The sequence below is a fragment of the Gopherus flavomarginatus genome, chromosome 20 (genome assembly GCF_025201925.1).
Source record: "Gopherus flavomarginatus isolate rGopFla2 chromosome 20, rGopFla2.mat.asm, whole genome shotgun sequence".
Taxonomy (NCBI): domain Eukaryota; kingdom Metazoa; phylum Chordata; order Testudines; family Testudinidae; genus Gopherus; species Gopherus flavomarginatus.
Window position 1 is genome coordinate 23,537,259 of NC_066636.1, and position 27,676 is coordinate 23,564,934.

The window sequence follows — 27,676 nt, forward strand, 5'->3', positions numbered from 1 at the left end:
CCTTTTTATGTGTGAAAAAAACTAATGAATGTTTACAAGGTGCTTTGAAGCCTTGAGTTCTGAGAATGATGAAGAACTTCCAGCCTTAACATGCTCATTATCCTTGTTTTATCTGCATAGAACAGTAGGCACATGGAGCTGAAGGTCACACGGGTGTCAGTTGCAGAAAAACCCAATAGTTCTGATTCCCACTACCACAGATCAAGCTCAAGGTTCAACAAATTCAACAATTTAACTCAAACCTTTTCTAGAAAAGAGCACTGCTTCCTCTAACTCCCCACTATCCCTTCCATCAACCCATGAGCAAATCTGGTTTAGGAAACCCTTTGAGGTAGCATTGGTGATACAAGTGGAGGTCCAATGTTAGACCAAGGTTTAATCACCCTAAGGTGAAATTCACCTCTGGGCAGAGGGCCATCACAAAGGCCCACGCTCCACTGAAGTCCCTGCTAAAACATAGTTTGAAATTTTAAACTGGGGCTAAAGTTGTCCATAGGCATTTTACTATCCCTCTGCCAAAAGGTGAGTTTGAGACTTAAAGTCATGACAGGAAAAACACTGAAGGCAAAGAAATGATTCTAATTGTTTTCAAAGGGAATTGGATCTCACCCACTGGGGATGGAGTTTTTGAGAATGCAGAAAAATGGCTCCTTGCTTCCTAGCAAGTTTTAAATGAACTATCCAATGCCCCTAACAATGATCCGCATAAATTGAAAGGACCAGAGTGGATTTCTGCTCATGACAGCCAATTGTGCTCCTGATGCAGTTCAGAATCACCTTGACATGCATTCTCATTGCACCACCAAGAAAGTCATTGGAATAATACTAGGAACGCAGATTGCAACTTGCACGTCACTCTATTTGAGGCTGAGCTTAGCCCAATACTCCCAAACCCTGAGAAAACAGCTCCATCAAAAGGAGGATTTAACAAGGCCATCAAGATTGTTTGGTAACTAATTGGGACTTCCTCTATAAAATGCAATGCAGATCCTCCAGACAGTCCTAGAAACTATATAAAAGCTCTTACGACTCAGGGTTCTTCTAAACACTTCTCCAGACTTCAGCTCCTCGGTCAACTGGGTAAGTCCAATTTGACTCAATTTCTTTCTAACCCAAGAGATGTTACAGTAGGATCCATTTCCATTTAAGACTTGAATCTTGCACGCACTGTCTGTGATTTTTATGAGGGATGAGAGTGTTGTTCCATAATTATCTTGTGTATCTTCAGTAGCAGGTTGTGGTGGATCCATGATTTAAAGCCAAAGGTGTGGATTTTAGGAGCACCATATGCAATTGAGAAACATATTTCCTATTAACTGGAAATTGAATTAGGGAATTTAAACCTTTAAAGTAACTTTACAAAATTTCATAGCCATATTTCTCTTGGCTAGATTAGGAAGTCCATACCTGGCCAATTTAGGGGTCTTCTACTTTATTGTGAAGCAGCTATTATTCCTTAGTATTGGAGGCAGGAGAGTTATTAAACTGACAAATAGTGTGATCCAGTCTAGGTATTCCAACCTCCTTATGAGCAGAAATACCCACTGAAGATACTTCTCCTCAGATGGTGTAATTTAGGGTCACTCCATGGAAGCCAGCAGACCTGAACCCAGTTTACCAGAGCTGAGGATCTTGTCTTAGTGATTTATTTGGAGAAAAGAAAAGTTCCTGTTTATTCATCAGCAAGTATTGGTGACTCCTGAGGTTTAGAAAACCCAAGAGCCACACTCTGACACTGGACTCAACTGGTTTGCATGCAGAGGTTGAATCCTCAAAGAAAAAGAAATGATAGCAGTATCCCAGCCATGTTCTCTTTGAGAAATGTCTATAATGGACACAGCAGACCAGGGGTCCTTCAAAGAAATAAGGACACTTATTCCTGGTGGTGTTTTTCAGACAGGTCATTGAGAGGGTTTCAAAGGAGGCAGTTGGGAAGGAAGTTTAGTGTGAGTGGATAAGAAGCAAAGAAAGAGGAAATAGGAACAAAAACATAGCCACGAATAGAGAGTCTAAGTCCACTCCTCCTCTCTCTCTTGTGCCCTACAGCAATCTCACTGCAATAGTAACTGGGTTCTGAGTCCTTTCTTCCACTGACACTGGTACCTTTTCTGTACTCTATTCCCTGTTGGGTGTTTCAGGTTTACCTCCATCACAGAAAGATGTCTTGCTCCAGCCTGTGCTATCCAGAATGCGGGGTGGCCCGTCCCAGTCCAGTTTCCGGCAGCTGCAATGAGCCGTGCGTTAGGCAGTGCCCTGACTCTCAAGTGACCATCCAGCCATCACCGGTTGTCGTGACCCTCCCAGGACCCATTCTCAGCAGTTTTCCTCAGCAGAGTGAAGTGGGAGCCGCTGGAGCACCTGTGGTCGGACCTGGCTATGAAGGCTCCTTTGGTTTGGGGGGATTGTTCGGCTATGGAGGCAATTATGGAGGATTGTATGGTTTCGGGGGCCGTTCTGGTTATGGGGGCCTTTCTGGTTACGGGGGAGGTTACGGAGGATTGTGTGGTTATGGTGGAGGTTATGGTTATGGGGGATTGAGTGGTTACGGGGGCCGTTATGGTGGACTGTGTGGTTACGGGGGAGGTTACAGAGGATTGTGTGGTTACGGGGGAGGTTACGGTTATGGGGGAGCATGCGGTTCTGGGGTATCTTGCCATAGGTACCTGAGTGGAAGCTGTACACCATGTTAAACCTGCAGGAATGTCAATGGTAAAAGAAAAGACCAGGAAATGAACAACAAGCTCTAGATTCAGACAGAGATTTCAGAAGTGCTGGGCAGGCACGGCTCCACTTGAATTCAATACGAGCTGTGTCTGCTCAGCCCCTTTCTCTCAGAGACCGATTTCTGATATTATGCTTATAAACTCTTTCTGACAATGCTTTCCCAACCACGTGCTTATTCTCTTAGTCACATGTGGACACATTCTAAATGACACTCAGGCTGCTTGCGCTAACCCCGCAGTGTGAGGGAAACAGGGAAATTAAGACAGGCATCAGTTGTATTTATTATCACTTTAATTTGTTTGTCCAACTCTGCACCTGCAGCATAGGAACGAGAACATCTTGCCTCAAATGCATCCCAAGGAAGTGGGTGATCCGTCACCGCCCTTTCGGAAATAGCTGAAATAGATTCTTTCTGCTCTGTGTTATTTCTTTCTTTAACTGTGTATTGCAAATTTCATTCATATTAAAAACAATGCTGCATCTTAATATTGGTCTTCTCGTTTTTCTTGTTCCTTCTTCCTTGTTCAAAAATCGTGCTGGATAAAATGCATCCCTATAGAGCAGGGAGCACCAGATACCTCTCAAGTTGCAGCTTCTGAAGACATGGAGAGATAGGAGAGTTAAGCCCTTTAAGTGGTTCATAGCATTATGCAGGCCCTCTGCACAGGGGCGGAGTTCTTCCTTGCATTATCTGTATAGCAAAAAGCCTTTTCCTGGTAACACTTACACAGATTTTCACTTTAACAATGTAAATATTTCCTTTGATTTCAAAAAGAGTAATTGCATGTTTTGTGGAAAGTGTCTGTGTGAGTCTTTGCTGGACAGCGACCCAGATTTTTGGAAGGAAAAGGAAATTGACCACCCCTAAAGACAAATTACACTACACCAAAGTCATCTGCAGCGGTCAGGAATCCCTTCTGTGATACGAAGAGATTAGTACACTGACCATTACTTCAGTTCAAGAATCTAATGGTTTTTTAGGAAGCTGATGCTCACTGCACTCCATATTAGCACTTTTATATAAAAACTGCTGGGTCTGCCATAGCTTGATATTGCAGGAACTGCACATTAGAAGATTGCATTTTCTACTGTTTTTCTTCAACATGTTTGTGGGTCTCAGTTTCCAAAAGATGAATTTTATCCACGGATCAAATTTTTGATTTGACAACACAAAAGAAAAAAGAGTTTATATCTGAAGCACAAGAGTTTATATCCTTGCCAAACCTGAAGAATTGCAGTTCATCCATCTTAGTTGGTATTTGCTCAAGAGTACTGCAAGCACAATTCTCTCTGCGTCACCAAGAGACATTTCTCAACTCATCAGTCTCCTTAGACATACACCAGGATCAACAACGAATTTGGAGCTGCAGCATTAGAGAGATAAATCTTAGACAAATAGTAGAGTGTAATATATATTTGAATTTGAAATAAAGGGGAGTAGAAAATTGTCAAAAAAATAAAAGAATAAAGCAAGCAAGTAAGCAGAGTAGCAAGATTACGTTTCCATGGTTTCATGAAGAGCCACATCCTATCCCAGATCCACAGTGATGTATTTCTGACAGAGTTGTCTTAGTTCTTTAGTGCAGTTGTAGAGTTGTAGAGTTTCACAATCAAGTCTGTTTTTAATTACTTGTATCACTCTGGTCAGTCACAATGTAAAGAAAACACAATAAAAGATGAAGATCCAAAAGCTTCTCCATTCTGCAGCTGCTGTTAGAAAGTTAAAAGGCAGAAAGAAACGCTCCATACTCATGGATAGGAGATAACCTAGCCTGATTTTCATTGACACTAAAGCCTTTTGAGACTCCTCTAGGATTGGAAAGAGGCATTAAAGTCAATTAGTACACTGACCATTACTTCAATACAAGAGTCTAATTTTTTTTTAGGAAGCTGTTCCTCAAAGTGCTCCATATTATCATTTTTATAAAGAAGCCAAGTCTGTTAATTTCTTTTCCATGATTATGATAACATTGTAAATTCCAGTATATAATTCAAGCTTCAAAAACTTGCTTTAAGGCAGTGGTTCCCAAATTTGTTCCGCTGCTTGTGCAGGGAAAGCCCTTAGTGGGCTAGGCTGGTTTGTTTACCTGCCACGTCAGCAGGTTTGGCCGATCACAGCTCTGAATGGCCGTGGTTCACTGCTCCAGACCAATGGGAACTGCTGGAAGCAGCAGCCAGTATGTCCCTTGGTCCACGCCACTTCCAGAGCTCCCATTGGCGTGGAGCAGCAAACCGCAGCCATTGGGAGCCGCAATCGGCTGAACCTGCAGACGCAGCAGGTAAACAAACCAGCCTGGCCCTCCAGGGGCTTTCACTGCACAAGTGGGGGAACCACTGCTTTAAGGCTTGTCACCCTTTGGGACAAAGACGCCAACTGCACTGTGTGTGCTACTTTTTCTCTCCTTGGAAACACATCTCTCTCATAGATAGATTCATAGATTCTAGGGTAAGAAGGGACCAATGTGATCATCTAGTCCAACCCCCTGCACAAAGCAGCCCACAGAACCCTACCCATCCACTTCTATAACAAACCCCTAACCTATGCCTGAGTTACTGAAGTCTTCAAATTGTGGTTTGAAGACCTCAAGCTGCAGAGAATCCACCAGCAAGTGACCCATGCCCCAAGCTGCAGGGGAAGGCGAAAAACCTCCGGGGCCTTTGCCAATCTGCCCTGGAGGAAAATTCCCTCCCAACCCAAAATATGGCGATCAGCTAAACCCTGATCATGTGGGCAAGACTCACCAGCCAGCACTCAGAAAAGAATTCTCTGCAGTAACTCAGATCCCATCCCATCCAACATCCCATCACCAACCACTGGGCATACTTATCTGGCGATAATCAAAGATCAATTGCCAAAATTAGGCTCTCCCATCATACCATCCCTTCCATAAACTTATCAAGCTTAATCTTAAAGCCAGATATGTCTTTTGCCCCCACTACTCCCCTCTCATGGGTCATAGTAATTCAATAGCAATGAATTCTTTCAGATTTGTGAAATGAAGTACAGGGTAAGTCATCTCTTTAACACAGCCTTCTTTATACATGAGGATAATAATTGTCCAAAGAAATTACAAGTGTGCACATTTCAAGTTTGTTCATGCGTTGTACAGGAATAAAACTCTCCATATTGAATTCAAACGTGGTACCATATAATTTAATTCAATTCAATTTGGTAACAGATAATTTAAATCTGCTCAAATATAAATACCCACCACTGGGCCAACACCTTCAAATAGAGACAGTTATAGTGGAGCGCAAAACCCTTGATTGTTGATTATGGTTCACATTTAGATCAGAAGATGTTTCACTAAAAAATTCCCCAAAAAATCATCAGAACAAAATAAGAACAATTCCAGAATGAGCCTCTCTAACAGTTACTCTCGGCTGAGTGACATAGTTGGAGGCAATGAGCAGCAAGTGTCCAGTCTGGTTCAAGAGATGTAGTTAATTTTTGGCATGAATAGTCCCAACTATTGGTCTGGTTTTTTTGACTCTGCCAATCACTCCCTGTCTGACCTTGGTTCACCTCTGTGCCAATAAGATATCTTAAGATCTTTCAAAATTCATCGTCTGAGGCTTCCTCTGATCTAAGCATTTCTAAGCACTTCATAACCTCTCATCAAGTTTTATACAGTCAAAGAGATGTATTATTATAGTAGCAATAACATTTACTGGGTTTAGATGTTCCAATATTAACGATTAGATTCACTTTAAAAACGTATGTCAAGGTCTCAGATATCATTCCAGTACTCAGTTTGTAATTTGCAGCCTCTGAAATTGGGGATCTTTGATTTTCATTCAAGGTAGCTTTGCATTTCCCTTTTATATCTATTTTACAGTTTAAGGGTGGATGTTGAGCCAGTGTGTACCAGCACAGCTTCAAACTGAAGAAAGGCATTTTTATCCAGGCTAGTTTAGAGAAAACCTTGTGTGGAGTGCATCTGTCTGAGCATACTCGGCACTTTCAGCCGCAACTGCTCAGGTGCAATGTACAGTGAAGTCAATGGGAAACATCAGCTACTGCATCTCCATTCATGAGCAGCCAAGAGAATTGGGTCCTGTAAGAGAATTCAGCTTGTAAAGAAGAGGAAGAGGCACAGAACAGACAGAGTTAAGGAGTACTTCTTCAGTAGTCCACTTTCTGTGAGAGGAGATTGGATTAATTCCAAGTTTGACCAACCTAGGGCATTCTGCAGAACGCTTTTCAGCTGTAATTAGAATGTTCTGTAAAGTAGAAAATACACCCCCAATGCCATTTCTTCTAACCTCAGCTGTGTCAATGCCTTCCCTCAACTGAAGTGTATGGAATGGCACTGATGTACCCTGGCTCAGCATCTGCCCCTTGAGCTTTACAAAGGAATGTTTCTTAAAGAAAGGGAAATGAAAAGCACACTGAGGTGACAGATACATTGGGAGCAAGTGGCATAGTCAGAAATAAAACCCAATAATAGGCCACATACTCACCGTGGCTTCTCTATTACATTGGACAGTTACCATTCTAGGCTTCCAAATAGCCCACTGCAGCAACAATGAAGTCAGTAGAATGAAAGCAGGAATGTAGCTGGTCCATAAAGTTTTAAGATGAGAGAGAGTTTATGGTGCAAGGTGCATGTCACATCATGTGGAGTTAGGAACAAGCTAATCATCAGAACCACAGCTGGAAAAAATACATCAATTGAAGAAGTTACATAAAGTTTGTTTTGTAACTAATTAAGCCTTCAGAAACGCAGGGCCTCTGAAGTCCCCCAGGCAGTCTACAAAACTCTATAAAAACACTCAAGATTCCAAAGTCTTCCAATCACTTCTCTGACTTATTCTCCTTTGTGAAATGAATAAGTCTCTGTATGTATAAATATCTCCTGTCTGTGTGTTCTATTCTATGCATCTGAAGAAGTGGGCTGTAGCCCACGAAAACTCATGCTGAAATAAATTTGTTAGTCTCTAAGGTGCCACAAGAACTCCTGTTCTTTTTATCTGAGGAAGCATTCAGATAATGCGTTCGTGATCCTTTTAATTTAGCCCTGAATCTTAGACATACGCATTTGTGTGAACAGCTTCAACAAGCCTTACATAAGGTAGTGCCCTGAACCTACGGTGCTGATCCAACCACCACGCTCTGCAATACCAAGCTGTGGTGCACTCGGGGGTGGGGGGTTCCTATAAAAGTGGTAATATGGAGTGCAGTGAGCATCAGCTTCCTAAAAAACCATTAGATTCTTGGACTGAAGTAATGGTCAGTGTACTAATCTCTTCGTACCACAGAAGGGATTCCTGACTGCTGCAGATGAGTTTGGTGTAGTGTAATTTGTCTTTAGGGGTGGTCAATTTCCTTTTCCTTCCAAAAATCTGGGTGGCTATTCAGCAAAGATTAACACAGACACTTTCCATGAACCATGTGATTGGTCTTTTTGAAATCAAAGGAAATATTTACATTTTTAAAGTGAAAATCTGTGTAAGTGTTACCAGGAAAAGGCTTTTTGCTACAAAGATAATGCAAGGAAAAACACCACCCCTATGCAGAGGGCCTGCATAATGCTATGAACCACTTCAAGGGCTTTATTCTCCTATCACTCCACGCCTTCAGATGTTGCAACTTCAGAAGTGCCTGGTGCTGCCTGCTCTACAGGGGTGAATTTTATCCAGCATGATTTTTAAACAAGGAGGGAGGAACAAGGAAAACAAGAAGACCAATATTATGATGCAGCATTGTTTTTAATATGAATGAAGTTTGCAATACACAGTTAAAGAAAGAAATAACACAGAGCAGAAAGAATCTATTTCAGCTATTTCCAAAAGGGCAGCGACGGATCACCCGCTTCCTTGGGATGCATTTGAGGCAAGATGTTCTCGTTCCTATGCTGCAGGTGCAGAGCTGGACAAACAAATTAAAGTGATAATAAATATAACTGATGCCTGTCTTAATTTCCCTGTTTCCCTCACACTGCGGGGTTAGTGCAAGCAGCCTGAGTGTCATTCAGAATGTGTCCACGTGTGACTAAGAGAATAAGCACGTGGCTGGGAAAGCATTGTCAGAAAGAGTGTATAAGCATAATATCAGAAATCGGTCTCTGAGAGAAAGGGGCTGAGCAGACACAGCTCGTATTGAATTCAAGTGGAGCCGTGCCTGCCCAGCACTTCTGAAATCTCTGCCTGAATCTAGAGTTTGTTGTTCATTTCCTGGTCTTTTCTTTTACCATTGATATTCCTGCAGGTTTAACATGGTGTACAGCTTCCACTCAGGTATCTATGGCAAGATACCCCAGAACCGCATGCTCCCCCATAACCATAACCTCCCCCGTAACCACACAGTCCACCATAACGGCCCGCGTAACCACTCAATCCCCCGTAACCATAACGGCCCCCGGAACCATACAATCCTCCATAAGGGCCTCCATAGCCGTACAATCCCCCTAAACTGAATGAGCCTCCATAGCCAGATCCGACCACAGGTGCTCCAACAGCTCCCACTTCACTCTGCTGAGGGAAAGTGCTGAGAATTGGTCCTGGGATGGTCACGACAACCGGTGATGGCTGGATGAGCACTTGAGAGTCAGGGCACTGCCTAACACACGGCTCGTTGCAGCTGCCGGAAACTGGACTGGGACGGGCCACTCCGCATTCTGGATAGCACAGGCTGGAGCAAGACATCTTTCTGTGATGGAGGTAAACCTGAAACACCCAACAGGGAATAGAGTACAGAAAAAGTACCAGTGTCAGTGGAAGAAAGGACTCAGAACCCAGTTACTATTGCAGTGAGATTGCTGTAGGGCACAAGAGAAAGAGGAGGAGTGGGGTTAGACTCTCTATTCGTGGCTATGTTTTTGTTCCTATTTCCTCTTTCTTTGCTTCTTATCCACTCACACTAAACTTCCTTCCCAACTGCCTCCTTTGAAACCTTCTCAATGACCTGTCTGAAAAACACCACCAGGAATAAGTGTCCTTATTTCTTTGAAGGACCCCTGGTCTGCTGTGTCCATTATAGACATTTCTCAAAGAGAACATGGCTGGGATAATGCTGATCTTTTCCTTTCCTTTGAGGGTTCAACCTCTGCATGCAAACCAGTTGAATCCAGCGTCAGAGTGTGGCTCTTTGTTTTCTAGACCTTGGGAGTCATCAATACTTGCTAATGAAGGAACAGAAACTTTTCCTTTCTCCAAATAAATCACTAAGGACAAGTTCCTCAGACTTTGTACTCTGGTAAAATGGCTTCCATGGAGCCACAATCAATTACATCATCTGAGGAAAAGCATTTTCAATGGGTATTTCTGTTCATAACAATGTAGGAATTGCTAGACTGGACAACACCAGTTGTCACCTTAATAATTCTCCTGGCTCCAATAGTGAGGAGTAACAGCTACTTCAGAACAAAGAAGACCCTTGAATTGCCCATTTATGGATGAAGGTGGAGAAGTTTCTTCCTCATCTATCCAAGAGAAAAATGGATAAGGGACGTTCTAATGTTACTTTAAAGATTTGAATGCCCTAATTCTATATCCAGTTAATAGGAAATATGTTTCCCGGTTGCATACGGTGCTCCTAAAATCACCAACTTTGGCTTCAAATAACGACACAAGATAATTATGGAAGAACACCCTATTCCCTGTTAAAAATCACAGAGAGAACATGCAAGATTGAGTCTTAAATGAAAATGGACCCTACTGTGACAGCTCTTGGACTAGAAAGAGAGTGAGTCAAATTGGACTTACCCAGTTCACTGAAGAGATGAAGTCCAAAGAAACGTTTAGAAGAGACCTGAGCCGTGAATACTTTTATATAGTTTCTAGGACTGCCTGGAGGATTTGTGATGCGTTTCTTACAGGAGGTCCCAATTAGTTACCACACACCTTGATTACCTCTGTAAATCCTCCTTTTGACCATGCTTTTTCTCAGGGTGTGGGATTATTGGGCTAATCCTAATAATGCGCGTTGCAGTTTGCATTCCTTGTGTCATTCCAGTAACTTTCTTGGTGGCGCAATAAGAATGCATGTCAAGGTGATTCAGAGCTGCACCAGTAGCACAACTGGCTGTCCTGAACAGATATCCCCTTTGATCCTTTCAGTTCATACAGGTCATAGTTAGGGGCAATGGACATTTCATTATAAACTTGCTAGAAAGCAGAGATCTATTTTTCTGCATTCTCATGACCCCCATTCCCTGCTCAGATCCAATTCCCTTTGTAATCAATCAGAAATATTCGATAGCCTTCAGTCTCAAATTCACCCTTTGGCAGGGGGATAGAATAATGCCTATGGACAACTTCAGTTCTACTTTAAACTTTCAAACTATGTCTCAGCAAGGACTTAAGTATAGTATGAGCCTGTGTAATGACCCTCTGCCTGGGAGCGAATTTCACACTACGGTTATTGAAATTTGACCTAGCATTGGACCTCCACTTGTGTCACCAGTGCTGTCTCAGAGGGATGCCTAGAGTTGATTTACTTATGGGTCAAGGGAAGGGACAGTAAGGAGTGAAAGGAAGCAGTGCTCTTCTACAGAAAGGTTTTGAGTTAAGCTGTGAAACTTGTACTCTATCAGAAACCATCTCTCTGCGACTGAGCTGACAAGAAACTGAGGTCTTGCAAGATAATGCAGCTGACCAAGCCTGGAAGAAGCCCAGGAGAGGTTGAAATCATGGATTCTTGGTAAAGGAGGAGAGTGCTGTGCAATGAGATATGACATAAAATCTCACCAGCTATAGACCGTGTTGCAGAAAACAATCCTGCAAGAACTGGAATGTTGTTTTAAGTAAACTGTATCTCTAGGAGTGCCTTCTGTATCCAGGGAAGAAGGCAGAAATATCTTCCTTTGATTTTAAGGCCCTGAATCACTTTGAATTTGAAGCAACTGTGCTGATTTACCTCAAGGGAGCATCTTCCTTTTCATATTAAAATAATTTAAAAATACCAAATGCAAAATTACATTAGAATGAAAATGAAATATCCCCAAATTCTGTGGCTTCAAATCATGACCTGATTAAAAGAATGAGAGGAGAGATCTTGGCCTCTATTTTTTAAGTGAGTCTATTAGTCAATGCAGAGGCATTTAATCCGAAAACAATTTAATAATATTCTAAGAATATAACTCTTTGCATTTATGAAACGCCAATGAGTGTTCTTAGGTGCTTTGAAATCTTGAGTTCTAAGAACACTGAACAATTTCCAGTCTTAACATCCTTACTATCCTTGTTTTATAGGTATAGAAAAAGGAAGCACATTGAGGGGAAGGGTGCATGGGTGTGAGTTGCAGAAACAGAAATACAACTCAATATTTCTGACTCCTCCTACCACAGGCTAAGCATGTACTTCATCCCTGCTACACTCTTTTAGAAGATAAGGTTAATAATATATCTTGTTAAAAATGTTTGCATGCTTGGATTTAAGCATCAACAATACAAAAAAAAACCTGGCTAATTTTGGTCCACTTTACCTGTATCTCCTTTATACATTAATACAATATTTCTCCAAAGGTTTACAAGTCTGTTAATTTCTTTTCCACGAGTATGATAACATTGTAAATCCCAGTATATAATTCAAGCTTCAAAAACTTGTTCTAAGGCATGTCACCCATTGGGACAAAGTCACCAACTGCACTGTGTGTGCTACTTTTTCTTTCCTTGGAAACGCATCTCTCTCATGGGTCATAGTCACTCAATAGCAATGAATTCTTTCAGATTTGTGAAATGAAGTACAGGGTAAGTCATCTCTTTAACACAGCCTTCTTTATACACGAGGATAATAATTGTCCAAAGAAATTACAGGTGTGCATATTTCAAGTTTGTTCATGGGTTGTACAGGAATAAAACTCTCCATATTGAATTCAAATGTCGTACCAGATAACTCAATTCATTTCAATTTGGTACCAGTTAATTTAAATCTTTTCAAATGTAAATACCCACCACTGGGCCAATACTTTCAAATAAAGGGAGTTATAATGGAGTGCAAAACCCTCAGTTGTTGATTATGATTCTCACTTAGACAAGAAGATGTTTCACCAAAAAATTCCCCAAAAAATCATCAGAACAAAATAAGAAAAATTCCAGAATGAGCCTCTCTAAGAGTTACTCTCAGGTGAGTGACATAGTTGGAGGCAATGAACGGTAAGTGTCCAGTGTGGTTCAAGAGATGGCAATTTTTGGCATGAATACATAAGAGCATAAGAACGGCAGTACTGGGTCAGCCCAGTATTCTCTTTACCAACACTGGCCAATGCCAGATGCCCCTGAAGGAGTGAACCTAACAGGCAATGATCAAGTGATCTCTCTCCTGCCATCCATCTCCATCCTCTGACAAACAGAGGCTAGGGACACTATTCCTTACCCAGCCTGGCTAATACCCATTTATGGACTTCACCACCATGAATTTATCCAGTCCTCTTTTAAATGCTAGCCTAGCCTTCACAACCTCCTCAGGTAAGGAATTCCACAAGTTGACTGTGCGCTGCATGAAGAAGAACTTCCTTTTGTTTGTTTTAAACCTGCTTCATATTAATTTCATTTGGTGACCCCTAGTTCTTTTATTATGGGAATAAGTAAATAACTTTTCCTCATCTACTTTCTCCACATCACTCATGATTTTATATACCTCTTTCATATCCCCCCTTAGTCTCCTCTTTTCCAAGCTGAAAAGTCCTAACCTCTTTAATCTCTCCTCATATGGGATCCGTTCCAAACCCCTAATCATTTTAGTTGCCCTTCTCTGAACCTTTTCTAGTGCCAGTATATCTTTTTTGAGATGAGGAGACCACATCTGTACACAGTATTCAAGATGTGGGAGTACCATCGATTTATATAAGGGCAATAATATATTCTCCATCTTATTCTCTATCCCCTTTTTAATGATTCCTAACTTCCTGTTTGCTTTTTTGACCACCTCTGCACACTGCATGGACATCTTCAGAGAAGTATCCATGATGACTGCAAGATCTTTTTCCTGATTTGTTGTAGCTAAATTAGCCCCCATCACATTGTATGTATAGTTGGGGTTATTTTTTCCAGTGTGCATTACTTTACATTTATCCACATTAAATTTCATTTGCCATTTTGTTGCCCAATCACTTCGTTTTGTGAGATCTTTTTGAAGTTCATCACAGTCTGCTTTGGCCTTAACTATCTTGAGCAGTTTAGTATCATCTGCAAACTTTGCCACCTCACTGTTTACCCCTTTCTCCAGATCATTTATGAATAAGTTGAATAAGATTGGTCCTAGGACTGACCCTTGGGGAACACCACTAGTTACCCTTCTCCATTCTGAGAATTTACCATTAATTCCTACCCTCTGTTCCCTGTCTTTTAACCAGTTCTCAGTTTATGAAAGGACCTTTCCTCTTATCCAATGACAACTTAATTTACATAAGAGCCTTTGCTGAGAGACCTTGTCAAAGGCTTTCTGGAAATCTAAGTACACTATCTCCACTGGATCCCCCTTGTCCACACATTTGTTTACCCCTTCAAAGACCTCTAACAGATTAGTAAGACACAATTTCCCTTTACAGAAACCATGTTGATTTTTGCCCAACAATTTATGTTCTTCTATGTGTCTGACAATTTTATTCTTTACTATTGTTTCAACTAATTTGTCCGGTACTTACTGGTCTGTAATTACCGGGATCACCTCTAGAGCCCTTTTTAAATATTGGCATTACATTAGCTATTTCTAACTATGGTGTATTTTTTCCACTCTGCCAATCAATCCCTGTCTGACCTTCATTCATCTCTATGGCAAACAGGTCTAATAATAACTTTCAAAATGGATTGTCTGAGGCTTCCTTTGATCTTTGATTTTCATTCAAGGTACCTTTGCATTTCCCTTTTATATCTATTTTACAGTTTAAGGGTGGATGTTGAGCCAGGGTGTACCAGCACAGCTTCAAACTGAAGAAAGGCATTTTTATCCAGGCTAGCTTAGAGAAAACCTTGTGTGGAGTGCATCTGTCTGAGCATACTCGGCACTTTCAGCCGCAACTGCTCAGGTGCAATGTACAGTGAAGTCAATGGGAAACATCAGCTACTGCATCTCCATTCATGAGCAGCCAAGAGAATTGGGTCCTGTAAGAGAATTCAGCTTGTAAAGAAGAGGAAGAGGCACAGAACAGACAGAGTTAAGGAGTACTTCTTCAGTAGTCCACTTTCTGTGAGAGGAGATTGGATTCATTCCAAGTCTGACCAACCTAGGGCATTCTGCAGAATGCTTTTCAGCTGTAATTAGAATGTTCTGTAAAGTAGAAAATACACCCCCAATGCCATTTCTTCTAACCTCAGCTGTGTCAATGCCTTCCCTCAACTGAAGTGTATGGAATGGCACTGATGTACCCTGGCTCAGCATCTGCCCCTTGAGCTTTACAAAGGAATGTTTCTTAAAGAAAGGGAAATGAAAAGCACACTGAGGTGACAGATACATTGGGAGCAAGTGGCATAGTCAGAAATAAAACCCAATAATAGGCCACATACTCACCGTGGCTTCTCTATTACATTGGACAGTTACCATTCTAGGCTTCCAAATACCCACTGCAGCAACAATGAAGTCAGTAGAATGAAAGCAGGAATGTAGCTGGTCCATAAAGTTTTAAGATGAGAGAGAGTTTATGGTGCAAGGTGCATGTCACATCATGTGGAGTTAGGAACAAGCTAATCATCAGAACCACAGCTGGAAAAAATACATCAATTGAAGAAGTTACATAAAGTTTGTTTTGTAACTAATTAAGCCTTCAGAAACGCAGGGCCTCTGAAGTCCCCCAGGCAGTCTACAAAACTCTATAAAAACACTCAAGATTCCAAAGTCTTCCAACCACTTCTCTGACTTATTCTCCTTTGTGAAATGAATAAGTCTCTGTATGTATAAATATCTCCTGTCTCTGTGTTCTATTCTATGCATCTGAAGAAGTGGGCTGTAGCCCACGAAAACTCATGCTGAAATAAATTTGTTAGTCTCTAAGGTGCCACAAGTACTCCTGTTCTTTTTATCTGAGGAAGCATTCAGATAATGCGTTCGTGATCCTTTTAATTTAGCCCTGAATCTTAGACATACGCATTTGTGTGAACAGCTTCAACAAGCCTTACATAAGGTAGTGCCCTGAACCTACGGTGCTGATCCAACCACCACGCTCTGCAATACCAAGCTGTGGTGCACCCGGGGGTGGGGGGTTCCTATAAAAGTGGTAATATGGAGTGCAGTGAGCATCAGCTTCCTAAAAAACCATTAGATTCTTGGACTGAAGTAATGGTCAGTGTACTAATCGCTTCGTATCACAGAAGGGATTCCTGACTGCTGCAGATGAGTTTGGTGTAGTGTAATTTGTCTTTAGGGGTGGTCAATTTCCTTTTCCTTCCAAAAATCTGGGAGGCTATTCAGCAAAGATTAACACAGACACTTTCCATGAACCATGTGATTGGTCTTTTTGAAATCAAAGGAAATATTTACATTTTTAAAGTGAAAATCTGTGTAAGTGTTACCAGGAAAAGGCTTTTTGCTACAAAGATAATGCAAGGAAAAACACCACCCCTATGCAGAGGGCCTGCATAATGCTATGAACCACTTAAAGGGCTTTATTCTCCTATCACTCCACGCCTTCAGATGTTGCAACTTCAGAAGTGCCTGGTGCTGCCTGCTCTACAGGGGTGAATTTTATCCAGCATGATTTTTAAACAAGGAGGGAGGAACAAGGAAAACAAGAAGACCAATATTATGATGCAGCATTGTTTTTAATATGAATGAAGTTTGCAATACACAGTTAAAGAAAGAAATAACACAGAGCAGAAAGAATCTATTTCAGCTATTTCCAAAAGGGCAGCGACGGATCACCCGCTTCCTTGGGATGCATTTGAGGCAAGATGTTCTCGTTCCTATGCTGCAGGTGCAGAGCTGGACAAACAAATTAAAGTGATAATAAATATAACTGTTGCCTGTCTTAATTTCCCTGTTTCCCTCACACTGCGGGGTTAGTGCAAGCAGCCTGAGTGTCATTCAGAATGTGTCCACGTGTGACTAAGAGAATAAGCACGTGGCTGGGAAAGCATTGTCAGAAAGAGTGTATAAACATAATATCAGAAAGCGGTCTCTGAGAGAAAGGGGCTGAGCAGACACAGCTCGTATTGAATTCAAGTGGAGCCGTGCCTGCCCAGCACTTCTGAAATCTCTGCCTGAATCTAGAGTTTGTTGTTCATTTCCTGGTCTTTTCTTTTACCATTGATATTCCTGCAGGTTTAACATGGTGTACAGCTTCCACTCAGGTATCTATGGCAAGATACCCCAGAACCGCATGCTCCCCCATAACCATAACCTCCCCCGTAACCACACAGTCCACCATAACGGCCCGCGTAACCACTCAATCCCCCGTAACCATAACGGCCCCCGGAACCATACAATCCTCCATAAGGGCCTCCATAGCCGTACAATCCCCCTAAACTGAATGAGCCTCCATAGCCAGATCCGACCACAGGTGCTCCAACAGCTCCCACTTCACTCTGCTGAGGGAAAGTGCTGAGAATTGGTCCTGGGATGGTCACGACAACCGGTGATGGCTGGATGAGCACTTGAGAGTCAGGGCACTGCCTAACACACGGCTCGTTGCAGCTGCCGGAAACTGGACTGGGACGGGCCACTCCGCATTCTGGATAGCACAGGCTGGAGCAAGACATCTTTCTGTGATGGAGGTAAACCTGAAACACCCAACAGGGAATAGAGTACAGAAAAAGTACCAGTGTCAGTGGAAGAAAGGACTCAGAACCCAGTTACTATTGCAGTGAGATTGCTGTAGGGCACAAGAGAAAGAGGAGGAGTGGGGTTAGACTCTCTATTCGTGGCTATGTTTTTGTTCCTATTTCCTCTTTCTTTGCTTCTTATCCACTCACACTAAACTTCCTTCCCAACTGCCTCCTTTGAAACCTTCTCAATGACCTGTCTGAAAAACACCACCAGGAATAAGTGTCCTTATTTCTTTGAAGGACCCCTGGTCTGCTGTGTCCATTATAGACATTTCTCAAAGAGAACATGGCTGGGATAATGCTGATCTTTTCCTTTCCTTTGAGGGTTCAACCTCTGCATGCAAACCAGTTGAATCCAGCGTCAGAGTGTGGCTCTTTGTTTTCTAGACCTTGGGAGTCATCAATACTTGCTAATGAAGGAACAGAAACTTTTCCTTTCTCCAAATAAATCACTAAGGACAAGTTCCTCAGACTTTGTACTCTGGTAAAATGGCTTCCATGGAGCCACAATCAATTACATCATCTGAGGAAAAGCATTTTCAATGGGTATTTCTGTTCATAACAATGTAGGAATTGCTAGACTGGACAACACCAGTTGTCACCTTAATAATTCTCCTGGCTCCAATAGTGAGGAGTAACAGCTACTTCAGAACAAAGAAGACCCTTGAATTGCCCATTTATGGATGAAGGTGGAGAAGTTTCTTCCTCATCTATCCAAGAGAAAAATGGATAAGGGACGTTCTAATGTTACTTTAAAGATTTGAATGCCCTAATTCTATATCCAGTTAATAGGAAATATGTTTCCCGGTTGCATATGGTGCTCCTAAAATCACCAACTTTGGCTTCAAATAACGACACAAGATAATTATGGAAGAACACCCTATTCCCTGTTAAAAATCACAGAGAGAACATGCAAGATTGAGTCTTAAATGAAAATGGACCCTACTGTGACAGCTCTTGGACTAGAAAGAGAGTGAGTCAAATTGGACTTACCCAGTTCACTGAAGAGATGAAGTCCAAAGAAACGTTTAGAAGAGACCTGAGCCGTGAATACTTTTATATAGTTTCTAGGACTGCCTGGAGGATTTGTGATGCGTTTCTTACAGGAGGTCCCAATTAGTTACCACACACCTTGATTACCTCTGTAAATCCTCCTTTTGACCATGCTTTTTCTCAGGGTGTGGGATTATTGGGCTAATCCTAATAATGCGCGTTGCAGTTTGCATTCCTTGTGTCATTCCAGTAACTTTCTTGGTGGCGCAATAAGAATGTATGTCAAGGTGATTCAGAGCTGCACCCGTAGCACAACTGGCTGTCCTGAACAGATATCCCCTTTGATCCTTTCAGTTCATACAGGTCATAGTTAGGGGCAATGGACATTTCATTATAAACTTGCTAGAAAGCAGAGATCTATTTTTCTGCATTCTCATGACCCCCATTCCCTGCTCAGATCCAATTCCCTTTGTAATCAATCAGAAATATTCGATAGCCTTCAGTCTCAAATTCACCCTTTGGCAGGGGGATAGAACAATGCCTATGGACAACTTTAGTTCTACTTTAAACTTTCAAACTATGTCTCAGCAAGGACTTAAGTATAGTATGAGCCTGTGTAATGACCCTCTGCCTGGGAGCGAATTTCACACTACGGTTATTGAAATTTGACCTAGCATTGGACCTCCACTTGTGTCACCAGTGCTGTCTCAGAGGGATGCCTAGAGTTGATTTACTTATGGGTCAAGGGAAGGGACAGTAAGGAGTGAAAGGAAGCAGTGCTCTTCTACAGAAAGGTTTTGAGTTAAGCTGTGAAACTTGTACTCTATCAGAAACCATCTCTCTGCGACTGAGCTGACAAGAAACTGAGGTCTTGCAAGATAATGCAGCTGACCAAGCCTGGAAGAAGCCCAGGAGAGGCTGAAATCATGGATTCTTGGTAAAAGAGGAGAGTGCTGTGCAATGAGATATGACATAAAATCTCACCAGCTATAGACCGTGTTGCAGAAAACAATCCTGCAAGAACTGGAATGTTGTTTTAAGTAAACTGTATCTCTAGGAGTGCCTTCTGTATCCAGGGAAGAAGGCAGAAATATCTTCCTTTGATTTTAAGGCCCTGAATCACTTTGAATTTGAAGCAACTGTGCTGATTTACCTCAAGGGAGCATCTTCCTTTTCATATTAAAATAATTTAAAAATACCAAATGCAAAATTACATTAGAATGAAAATGAAATATCCCCAAATTCTGTGGCTTCAAATCATGACCTGATTAAAAGAATGAGAGGAGAGATCTTGGCCTCTATTTTTTAAGTGAGTCTATTAGTCAATGCAGAGGCATTTAATCCGAAAACAATTTAATAATATTCTAAGAATATAACTCTTTGCATTTATGAAACGCCAATGAGTGTTCTTAGGTGCTTTGAAATCTTGAGTTCTAAGAACACTGAACAATTTCCAGTCTTAACATCCTTACTATCCTTGTTTTATAGGTATAGAAAAAGGAAGCACATTGAGGGGAAGGGTGCATGGGTGTGAGTTGCAGAAACAGAAATACAACTCAATATTTCTGACTCCTCCTACCACAGGCTAAGCATGTACTTCATCCCTGTTACACTCTTTTAGAAGATAAGGTTAATAATATGTCTTGTTAAAAATGTTTGCATGCTTGGATTTAAGCATCAACAATACAAAAAAAACCTGGCTAATTTTGGTCCACTTTACCTGTATCTCCTTTATACATTAATACAATATTTCTCCAAAGGTTTACAAGTCTGTTAATTTCTTTTCCACGAGTATGATAACATTGTAAATCCCAGTATATAATTCAAGCTTCAAAAACTTGTTCTAAGGCATGTCACCCATTGGGACAAAGTCACCAACTGCACTGTGTGTGCTACTTTTTCTTTCCTTGGAAACGCATCTCTCTCATGGGTCATAGTCACTCAATAGCAATGAATTCTTTCAGATTTGTGAAATGAAGTACAGGGTAAGTCATCTCTTTAACACAGCCTTCTTTATATACGAGGATAATAATTGTCCAAAGAAATTACAGGTGTGCATATTTCAAGTTTGTTCATGGGTTGTACAGGAATAAAACTCTCCATATTGAATTCAAATGTCGTACCAGATAACTCAATTCATTTCAATTTGGTACCAGTTAATTTAAATCTTTTCAAATGTAAATACCCACCACTGGGCCAATACTTTCAAATAAAGGGAGTTATAATGGAGTGCAAAACCCTCAGTTGTTGATTATGATTCTCACTTAGACAAGAAGATGTTTCACCAAAAAATTCCCCAAAAAATCATCAGAACAAAATAAGAAAAATTCCAGAATGAGCCTCTCTAAGAGTTACTCTCAGGTGAGTGACATAGTTGGAGGCAATGAACGGTAAGTGTCCAGTGTGGTTCAAGAGATGGCAATTTTTGGCATGAATACATGACAGCATAAGAATGGCAGTACTGGGTCAGCCCAATATTCTCTTTACCAACACTGGCCAATGCCAGATGCCCCTGAAGGAGTGAACCTATCAGGCAATGATCAAGTGATCTCTCTCCTGCCATCCATCTCCATCCTCTGACAAACAGAGGCTAGGGACACCATTCCTTACCCAGCCTGGCTAATACCCATTTATGGACTTAACCACCATGAATTTATCCAGTCCTCTTTTAAACGCTAGCCTAGCCTTCACAACCTCCTCAGGTAAGGAATTCCACAAGTTGACTGTGCGCTGCATGAAGAAGAACTTCCTTTTATTTGTTTTAAACCTGCTTCATATTAATTTCATTTGGTGACCCCTAGTTCTTTTATTATGGGAATAAGTAAATAACTTTTCCTCATCTACTTTCTCCACATCACTCATGATTTTATATACCTCTTTCATATCCCCCCTTAGTCTCCTCTTTTCCAAGCTGAAAAGTCCTAACTTCTTTAATCTCTCCTCATATGGGATCCGTTCCAAACCCCTAATCATTTTAGTTGCCCTTCTCTGAACCTTTTCTAGTGCCAGTATATCTTTTTTGAGATGAGGAGACCACATCTGTACACAGTATTCAAGATGTGGGAGTACCATCGATTTATATAAGGGCAATAATATATTCTCCATCTTATTCTCTATCCCCTTTTTAATGATTCCTAACTTCCTGTTTGCTTTTTTGACCACCTCTGCACGCTGCATGGACATCTTCAGAGAAGTATCCATGATGACTGCAAGATCTTTTTCCTGATTTGTTGTAGCTAAATTAGCCCCCATCACATTGTATGTATAGTTGGGGTTATTTTTTCCAGTGTGTATTACTTTACATTTATCCACATTAAATTTCATTTGCCATTTTGTTGCCCAATCACTTCGTTTTGTGAGATCTTTTTGAAGTTCATCACAGTCTGCTTTGGCCTTAACTATCTTGAGCAGTTTAGTATCATCTGCAAACTTTGCCACCTCACTGTTTACCCCTTTCTCCAGATCATTTATGAATAAGTTGAATAAGATTGGTCCTAGGACTGACCCTTGGGGAACACCACTAGTTACCCTTCTCCATTCTGAGAATTTACCATTAATTCCTACCCTCTGTTCCCTGTCTTTTAACCAGTTCTCAGTTTATGAAAGGACCTTTCCTCTTATCCAATGACAACTTAATTTACATAAGAGCCTTTGCTGAGGGACCTTGTCAAAGGCTTTCTGGAAATCTAAGTACACTATCTCCACTGGATCCCCCTTGTCCACACATTTGTTTACCCCTTCAAAGACCTCTAACAGATTAGTAAGACACAATTTCACTTTACAGAAACCATGTTGATTTTTGCCCAACAATTTATGTTCTTCTATGTGTCTGACAATTTTATTCTTTACTATTGTTTCAACTAATTTGTCCGGTACTTACTGGTCTGTAATTACCGGGATCACCTCTAGAGCCCTTTTTAAATATTGGCATTACATTAGCTATTTCTAACTATGGTGTATTTTTTCCACTCTGCCAATCAATCCCTGTCTGACCTTCATTCATCTCTATGGCAAACAGGTCTAATAATAACTTTCAAAATGGATTGTCTGAGGCTTCCTTTGATCTTTGATTTTCATTCAAGGTACCTTTGCATTTCCCCTTTATATCTATTTTACAGTTTAAGGGTGGATGTTGAGCCAGCGTGTACCAGCACAGCTTCAAACTGAAGAAAGGCATTTTTATCCAGGCTAGCTTAGAGAAAACCTTGTGTGGAGTGCATCTGTCTGAGCATACTCGGCACTTTCAACCGCAACTGCTCAGATGCAATGTACAGTGAAGTCAATGGGAAACATCAGCTACTGCATCTCCGTTCATGAGCAGCCAAGAGAATTGGGTCCTGTAAGAGAATTCAGCTTGTAAAGAAGAGGACGAAGCACAGAACAGACAGAGTTAAGGAGTACTTCTTCAGTAGTCCACTTTCTGTGAGAGGAGATTGGATTCATTCCAAGTCTGACCAACCTAGGGCATTCTGCAGAACGCTTTTCAGCTGTAATTAGAATGAGTTTGAAAATGGCAACTACACCCCCAAAACAATTTCTTCTAACCTGAGCAGTGCCAAAGGCTTCTCTCAATTTTAAGGCAAATGAAAAACTTTTTTGAATTAAAATCAAAGAGCCCCAAGTTCAGAAGCTAGGAGTCATGAGCTGACTATTGGAATGACATCAGAAACCTTACCATACATTTGTAAAATTAATCTAATACAGAATTCGGGGGCATCTAATCCCAGGACAAATGTTGTCCTATTAAAATAATACAACACTGTGGACACATACAACATTAATGAGACTGAAGTGCTTTGTAGTTTTTTGATTTGAGAAAGGCTATGATCATTGAGCATAATATCAATATTAGATCAGATTTATGTGGAGGTAAACGAGCAATTGAGGTGTGGGATAGACAGGGAGCCAGTGGCAGAGTCTGAAATAAAATCCAGTAACAGTGATTAAGTAATGCCACATGCTCACTGTGGCTCATCAACTACGTTGGACATTTTACTATTCCAGGCTTCCATTCTAGGCTTCCAAATATCCCATTGAGGCATCTTTGAAGTCAGTAGAATGAAAGCAGGAATGTAGATGGCCCATAAAGTTGTAAGATGAAAGAGAATTGCAGGGTGTAATGTGCATGTCACACCATGTGAAGTTACGAACAAACTCATCATGAAAAACACGGAGGATAAAAACAACATCAATTAAAGGAGTTACGCAAAGCTCGATTTGTAACTAATTAGAGCTTCAGGAACACAGGGCCTCTCAAGTCCTCCAGTGAGTCTACAAAACTGTATAAAAACACTCAGGGTTCAGCGATCTTCTAATCACTTGAACTTATTCTTCTAGGTGTATTAAACAAGTCCTATTTAACGCACTCTCTCTGTAACCATTCTGATGACGTGTCAATGACCCTAGTGAAAGCCACAAAAATGTTGAAGAAAAATGTAGTGGAAAATGTAATTTTTCTATCTGCAGTTCTTGCAAGATCAAGCCATGGTACATCCAGAGTATATTATAAAAGAATGTTAATATGGAGTGCAGTGAGTCATAGTTACCTCAAAAAGCCATTAGATTCTTGCACTGTATTAATGGTCTGCACATTATTCTCTTCATATCACACATAAGATTCCTTATTCCTGGAGGTGACTTTGGTATAGTGTAATTTGTCTACATAGGTGGAATGAACTATGTCAGGTGGGTTTACAACATCCTTCTGAAATTAATTTTTGGTCATGTCATTTGACCGAGAATTGGAGATTCCTGACAACCAGTGGATGAACACATCAAGGCAAAGAATGAGAAGAATATTAATTTAACTGCATGTTACTGGTGCAGTGAAATCCAATATCTCAGTATGAAGCTAAAGTATTTCTGCCCTGTTGCCCTAGTTTTTTTCAGCATTGCATAGTGAGTGCTGCAAAGTTGGTGTCAAGGGGCAGCCTGGTTGAATTTATACCCCCATTAGGTTGTCATAAAAGACTGTTTTCTAGATGAATGCCAAGTGCTACACGTCACTTGAGGTCCCAGCAGAGGAGAAGGGAAGAATGTTCCAGAAAAAGGAGAATTTTTCTGAAAAAGGGCTACTGTCTCCATAATTATATTTCAGCAGACCTTCTGTTTGAGAATTTATACTTCAAAATGCTCTCAAATGAGATGCCAGAGATCCATTGGCTTGAACATTGAGAGAAATCAGAAAGCATACTGGAGGGGGGGGTTGGGTTGGGGTGGTGGAGGAGGAGGGAAGGACAAGTTGAGAAACCAAATCAAAAGTTTGCATATCCCAGCTTTCTGATGCTTGGGCGATCCTCTGGGGTTGAGTATGTGGGTCCCCATAGCCTCCCCCCTTGTGTTCTTGTGCGTCTGGGTGAGGAGGCTATGGAACCTGGGGAGGAGGGAGGGTGGTTATACAGGGGCTGCAGCGGCAGTCTGTGGTCTTGTTGCCTTTCCCACATTAGATCCACCATACAGCGGAGCATGTCAGTTTTCTCCCCCATGAGCTTTGACCATAGTGTCCTGCCTGCTCTCATTGAGCACATCCCTCCTCTGTAATGCTTTATGGGACTCCGCAATTGTTTGTCTCCATACATTCAGCTGGGCCCTATCAGTGTGGGAGGCCTGCATGAGCTCGGTGAACATGTCGTCCCGAGTTCATTTTTTCCTCCTTCTAATCTGGACCAGCCTCTGGGACGGAGTAGATAGGGGCTGCGTTGAAACATTTGCCCCTGCAGGACGAGAAAAATGGAGGGTAGTATTTTAAAATTTACATTTCAGAGAATAAAGGTGACACTTTGGTTTGAGTAACCCATCACACACGGTCAGGCAACAGAATTCAGCTTGCAGGCAGCCTAGGGGCACGTGGGGTTCTGCTTCTTCTACATTCGCTTCAATGTTTTCAAACTGCTTGGGACCCCTTTCCCATAGCAAGCAATGCCTGGTGGTTTGCCATCAAGGAGGGCCTGCAGACCTCTGGGATGACCACTTCACACAATACCCAACCCTCTCCCTGTCCCCCACACCCACCACATGGCTCCGATGAGGCGCTGAGCAGGGATGAACCCTTTAAACTATACACAAACAGCCCAGCGCATCTGGTTTCCCTCCCACCCCCACCGCGTAGCTCTGATCAGGCTTTCACTCACCAGAAGTACGTTCTCCAGGGTCATGGTCCAGGAGCCCACATTGGGAGTTGGGGGAGACTATTGGCTCCAGCATTAAACATAGTTTCTGGCTAGCGGGGAAAACGTATTCCCCACTTGCTGCCTGTGCACTGTCCTCCTCCTCCTCCTCCTCCTCTTCGTCGTCCAATGACTCTTCCTCCTCGCTCCATGCAACTTCCCCCTTGCAGGTGTCCATGGACATTGGTGGGGTAGTGGTGACATCACCCCCCATAATTGCATGAAGCTCACGGTAGAAGCAGAATGTATGGAGTTGTGACCCAGAGCGCCCATTCACCTCCCTGGCTTTTTGGTATGCTTGCCTGAGCTCCTTGATTTTTGTACGATGCTGCTCTGTGTCCCTGGAGTAGCCTTTTTCCATTGTGGCCCTACAGACTTTAGCATACATATTTGCGTTCCTTTTTTTGGAACATAGTTCTGCCATAACAGACTCATCTCCCCAGCATGCAATGAGATCCAGTACCTCCCGTTCAGATCATGCTGGAGCTCGTCTGAGAATCCGGGACTCCGTGATCTCTTGTGATGGTGGACTCTGCATGGTGGCCTGTGGTGATGGACTGTGCTGACGGTCACCTGTGCTGATGGTGACCAAACAGGAAATGAAATTCAAAAGTTCCTGGGGCTTTTCCTGCCCACCTGGGTGGTGCATTGGAGTTGAGAGTGTTGTCCAGAGTGGTCACAAGGGAGCATTCTCGGATAGGTCCCAGAGGCCAATAATGTTGAATTGCATCCACAATACCTTTAACCTGGGATTGCTATCTTGATTTAAGCACTACGCCACTTGCCGAGGTGGAGTACAGAAATCGAGTTAAAGAGCCCTTTAAATCGAAAATACCAGTTTGGTCATGTGAATGAAATCTTTTTTTTTCACATTAACTCAGCTAATTTTGAAATAAGAGATTAGTGTAGACCAGGCCTATGACTTTGTTTGAAAAACACCGACTGGAATAAGTGTAACTATTTCATTGAGGGAACCCTGGGATTTGCTGTCCATTACAGACATTTCTCAAAGGGAACATGGCTGGGATGATGGTGATCATTTCCTTTCCTTTGAGGCTTTAACCTCTGCATGGCAAACTAGTTCTGTCTGGCTCTTTGGTTTTCCAAACCTTGTGTCACCAATACTTGCTGATGAATGAACAGAAACTTTTGTTTTCTCCAAATAAATCAATAAGGACTAGATCCTTATCTGGGGTTAACTGATTCAGGTTCACTGCCTTCCATGGGCAACCCTAAATTACACTATCAGAGGAGAAACATCTTCAGTGGGTATTTCTGCTGATAAGAATGTAGGAATTGCTAGACTGGATCACACCAGTTGTCAGTTCAATCCATTCTTCTTGTCTTTCAACCAGTTGTATATCTCATAGTAAAGTCATCTAGATGACATCTCTCTAGTTTGCTTATGAGACTATCATGTTGGACTGTTGAAAGCCTTACCAAAATCAAGATGTATTATGTGCATTGCTTCTCCCCTATTCACTAGACCAACAGCTGCCATATGCTGGCCTCCACCGAATGGCTACTGAATGTGGGTTGGGAGAGAACCTGCTAGGGATATAGCCCCAGCTAAGGCACCACTCATAAGAGCTCAGATTGGAGGATTGACTGGCTCCACCAATTGGTCCAACTACTCTGTTTAAGTCAGGAGGAGAAACAAGAAGTCTGTCCAAGTAACAAATTAGTTTTCTATTGTGGCTGCATCAGACCCTGCTTGTGCCTGCCTCCTGCACCCAATCTGGTTCCAGCTCTGCTCCTGGCTCCTATCTTACCTCCACCTTAATCCTGTTCCCATTGTGCTTGACCCTTGCCTCTCCTCCTGCCCTTATGCCTCAGCTCCAATCCTCAGTGACCAGTCCTGGCTGTGACTCCAGTCCCTGACTTCTGACCCTGACTCTGGCTTGACCCTTGGCTCTGGCATTTGGCATCTGACCTTGGCTCTGACCGTCAGCTTCAATTCCTGACTCTGAATCTGACTTGACCCCAGCTCTGGTAACTGGCCAGTGACTCTGGTGCTGACCATTGGCTTCATTACCCAACCTATATGCCTGTTCTGCCCATTAGACATGACCATAACAAAGTGGATTGGTTGA

The 27,676-nt window shown here is 41.9% G+C and overlaps 2 protein-coding genes across 2 annotated transcripts; one reads left to right on the forward strand and one right to left on the reverse strand.

The window, feature by feature from the left end:
• The first annotated feature begins 2,159 nt into the window (after positions 1–2,159).
• On the forward strand, positions 2,160–2,690 carry LOC127037749 (claw keratin-like). The gene has a single exon (XM_050929773.1). The coding sequence runs from the start codon at positions 2,160–2,162 to the stop codon at positions 2,688–2,690; it is 531 nt and encodes a 176-aa protein (XP_050785730.1).
• A 6,247-nt stretch (positions 2,691–8,937) lies between these two features.
• LOC127038414 (claw keratin-like) lies at positions 8,938–9,372 on the reverse strand. Its single transcript, XM_050931008.1, has one exon. The coding sequence runs from the start codon at positions 9,370–9,372 to the stop codon at positions 8,938–8,940; it is 435 nt and encodes a 144-aa protein (XP_050786965.1).
• Positions 9,373–27,676: the final 18,304 nt, after the last annotated feature.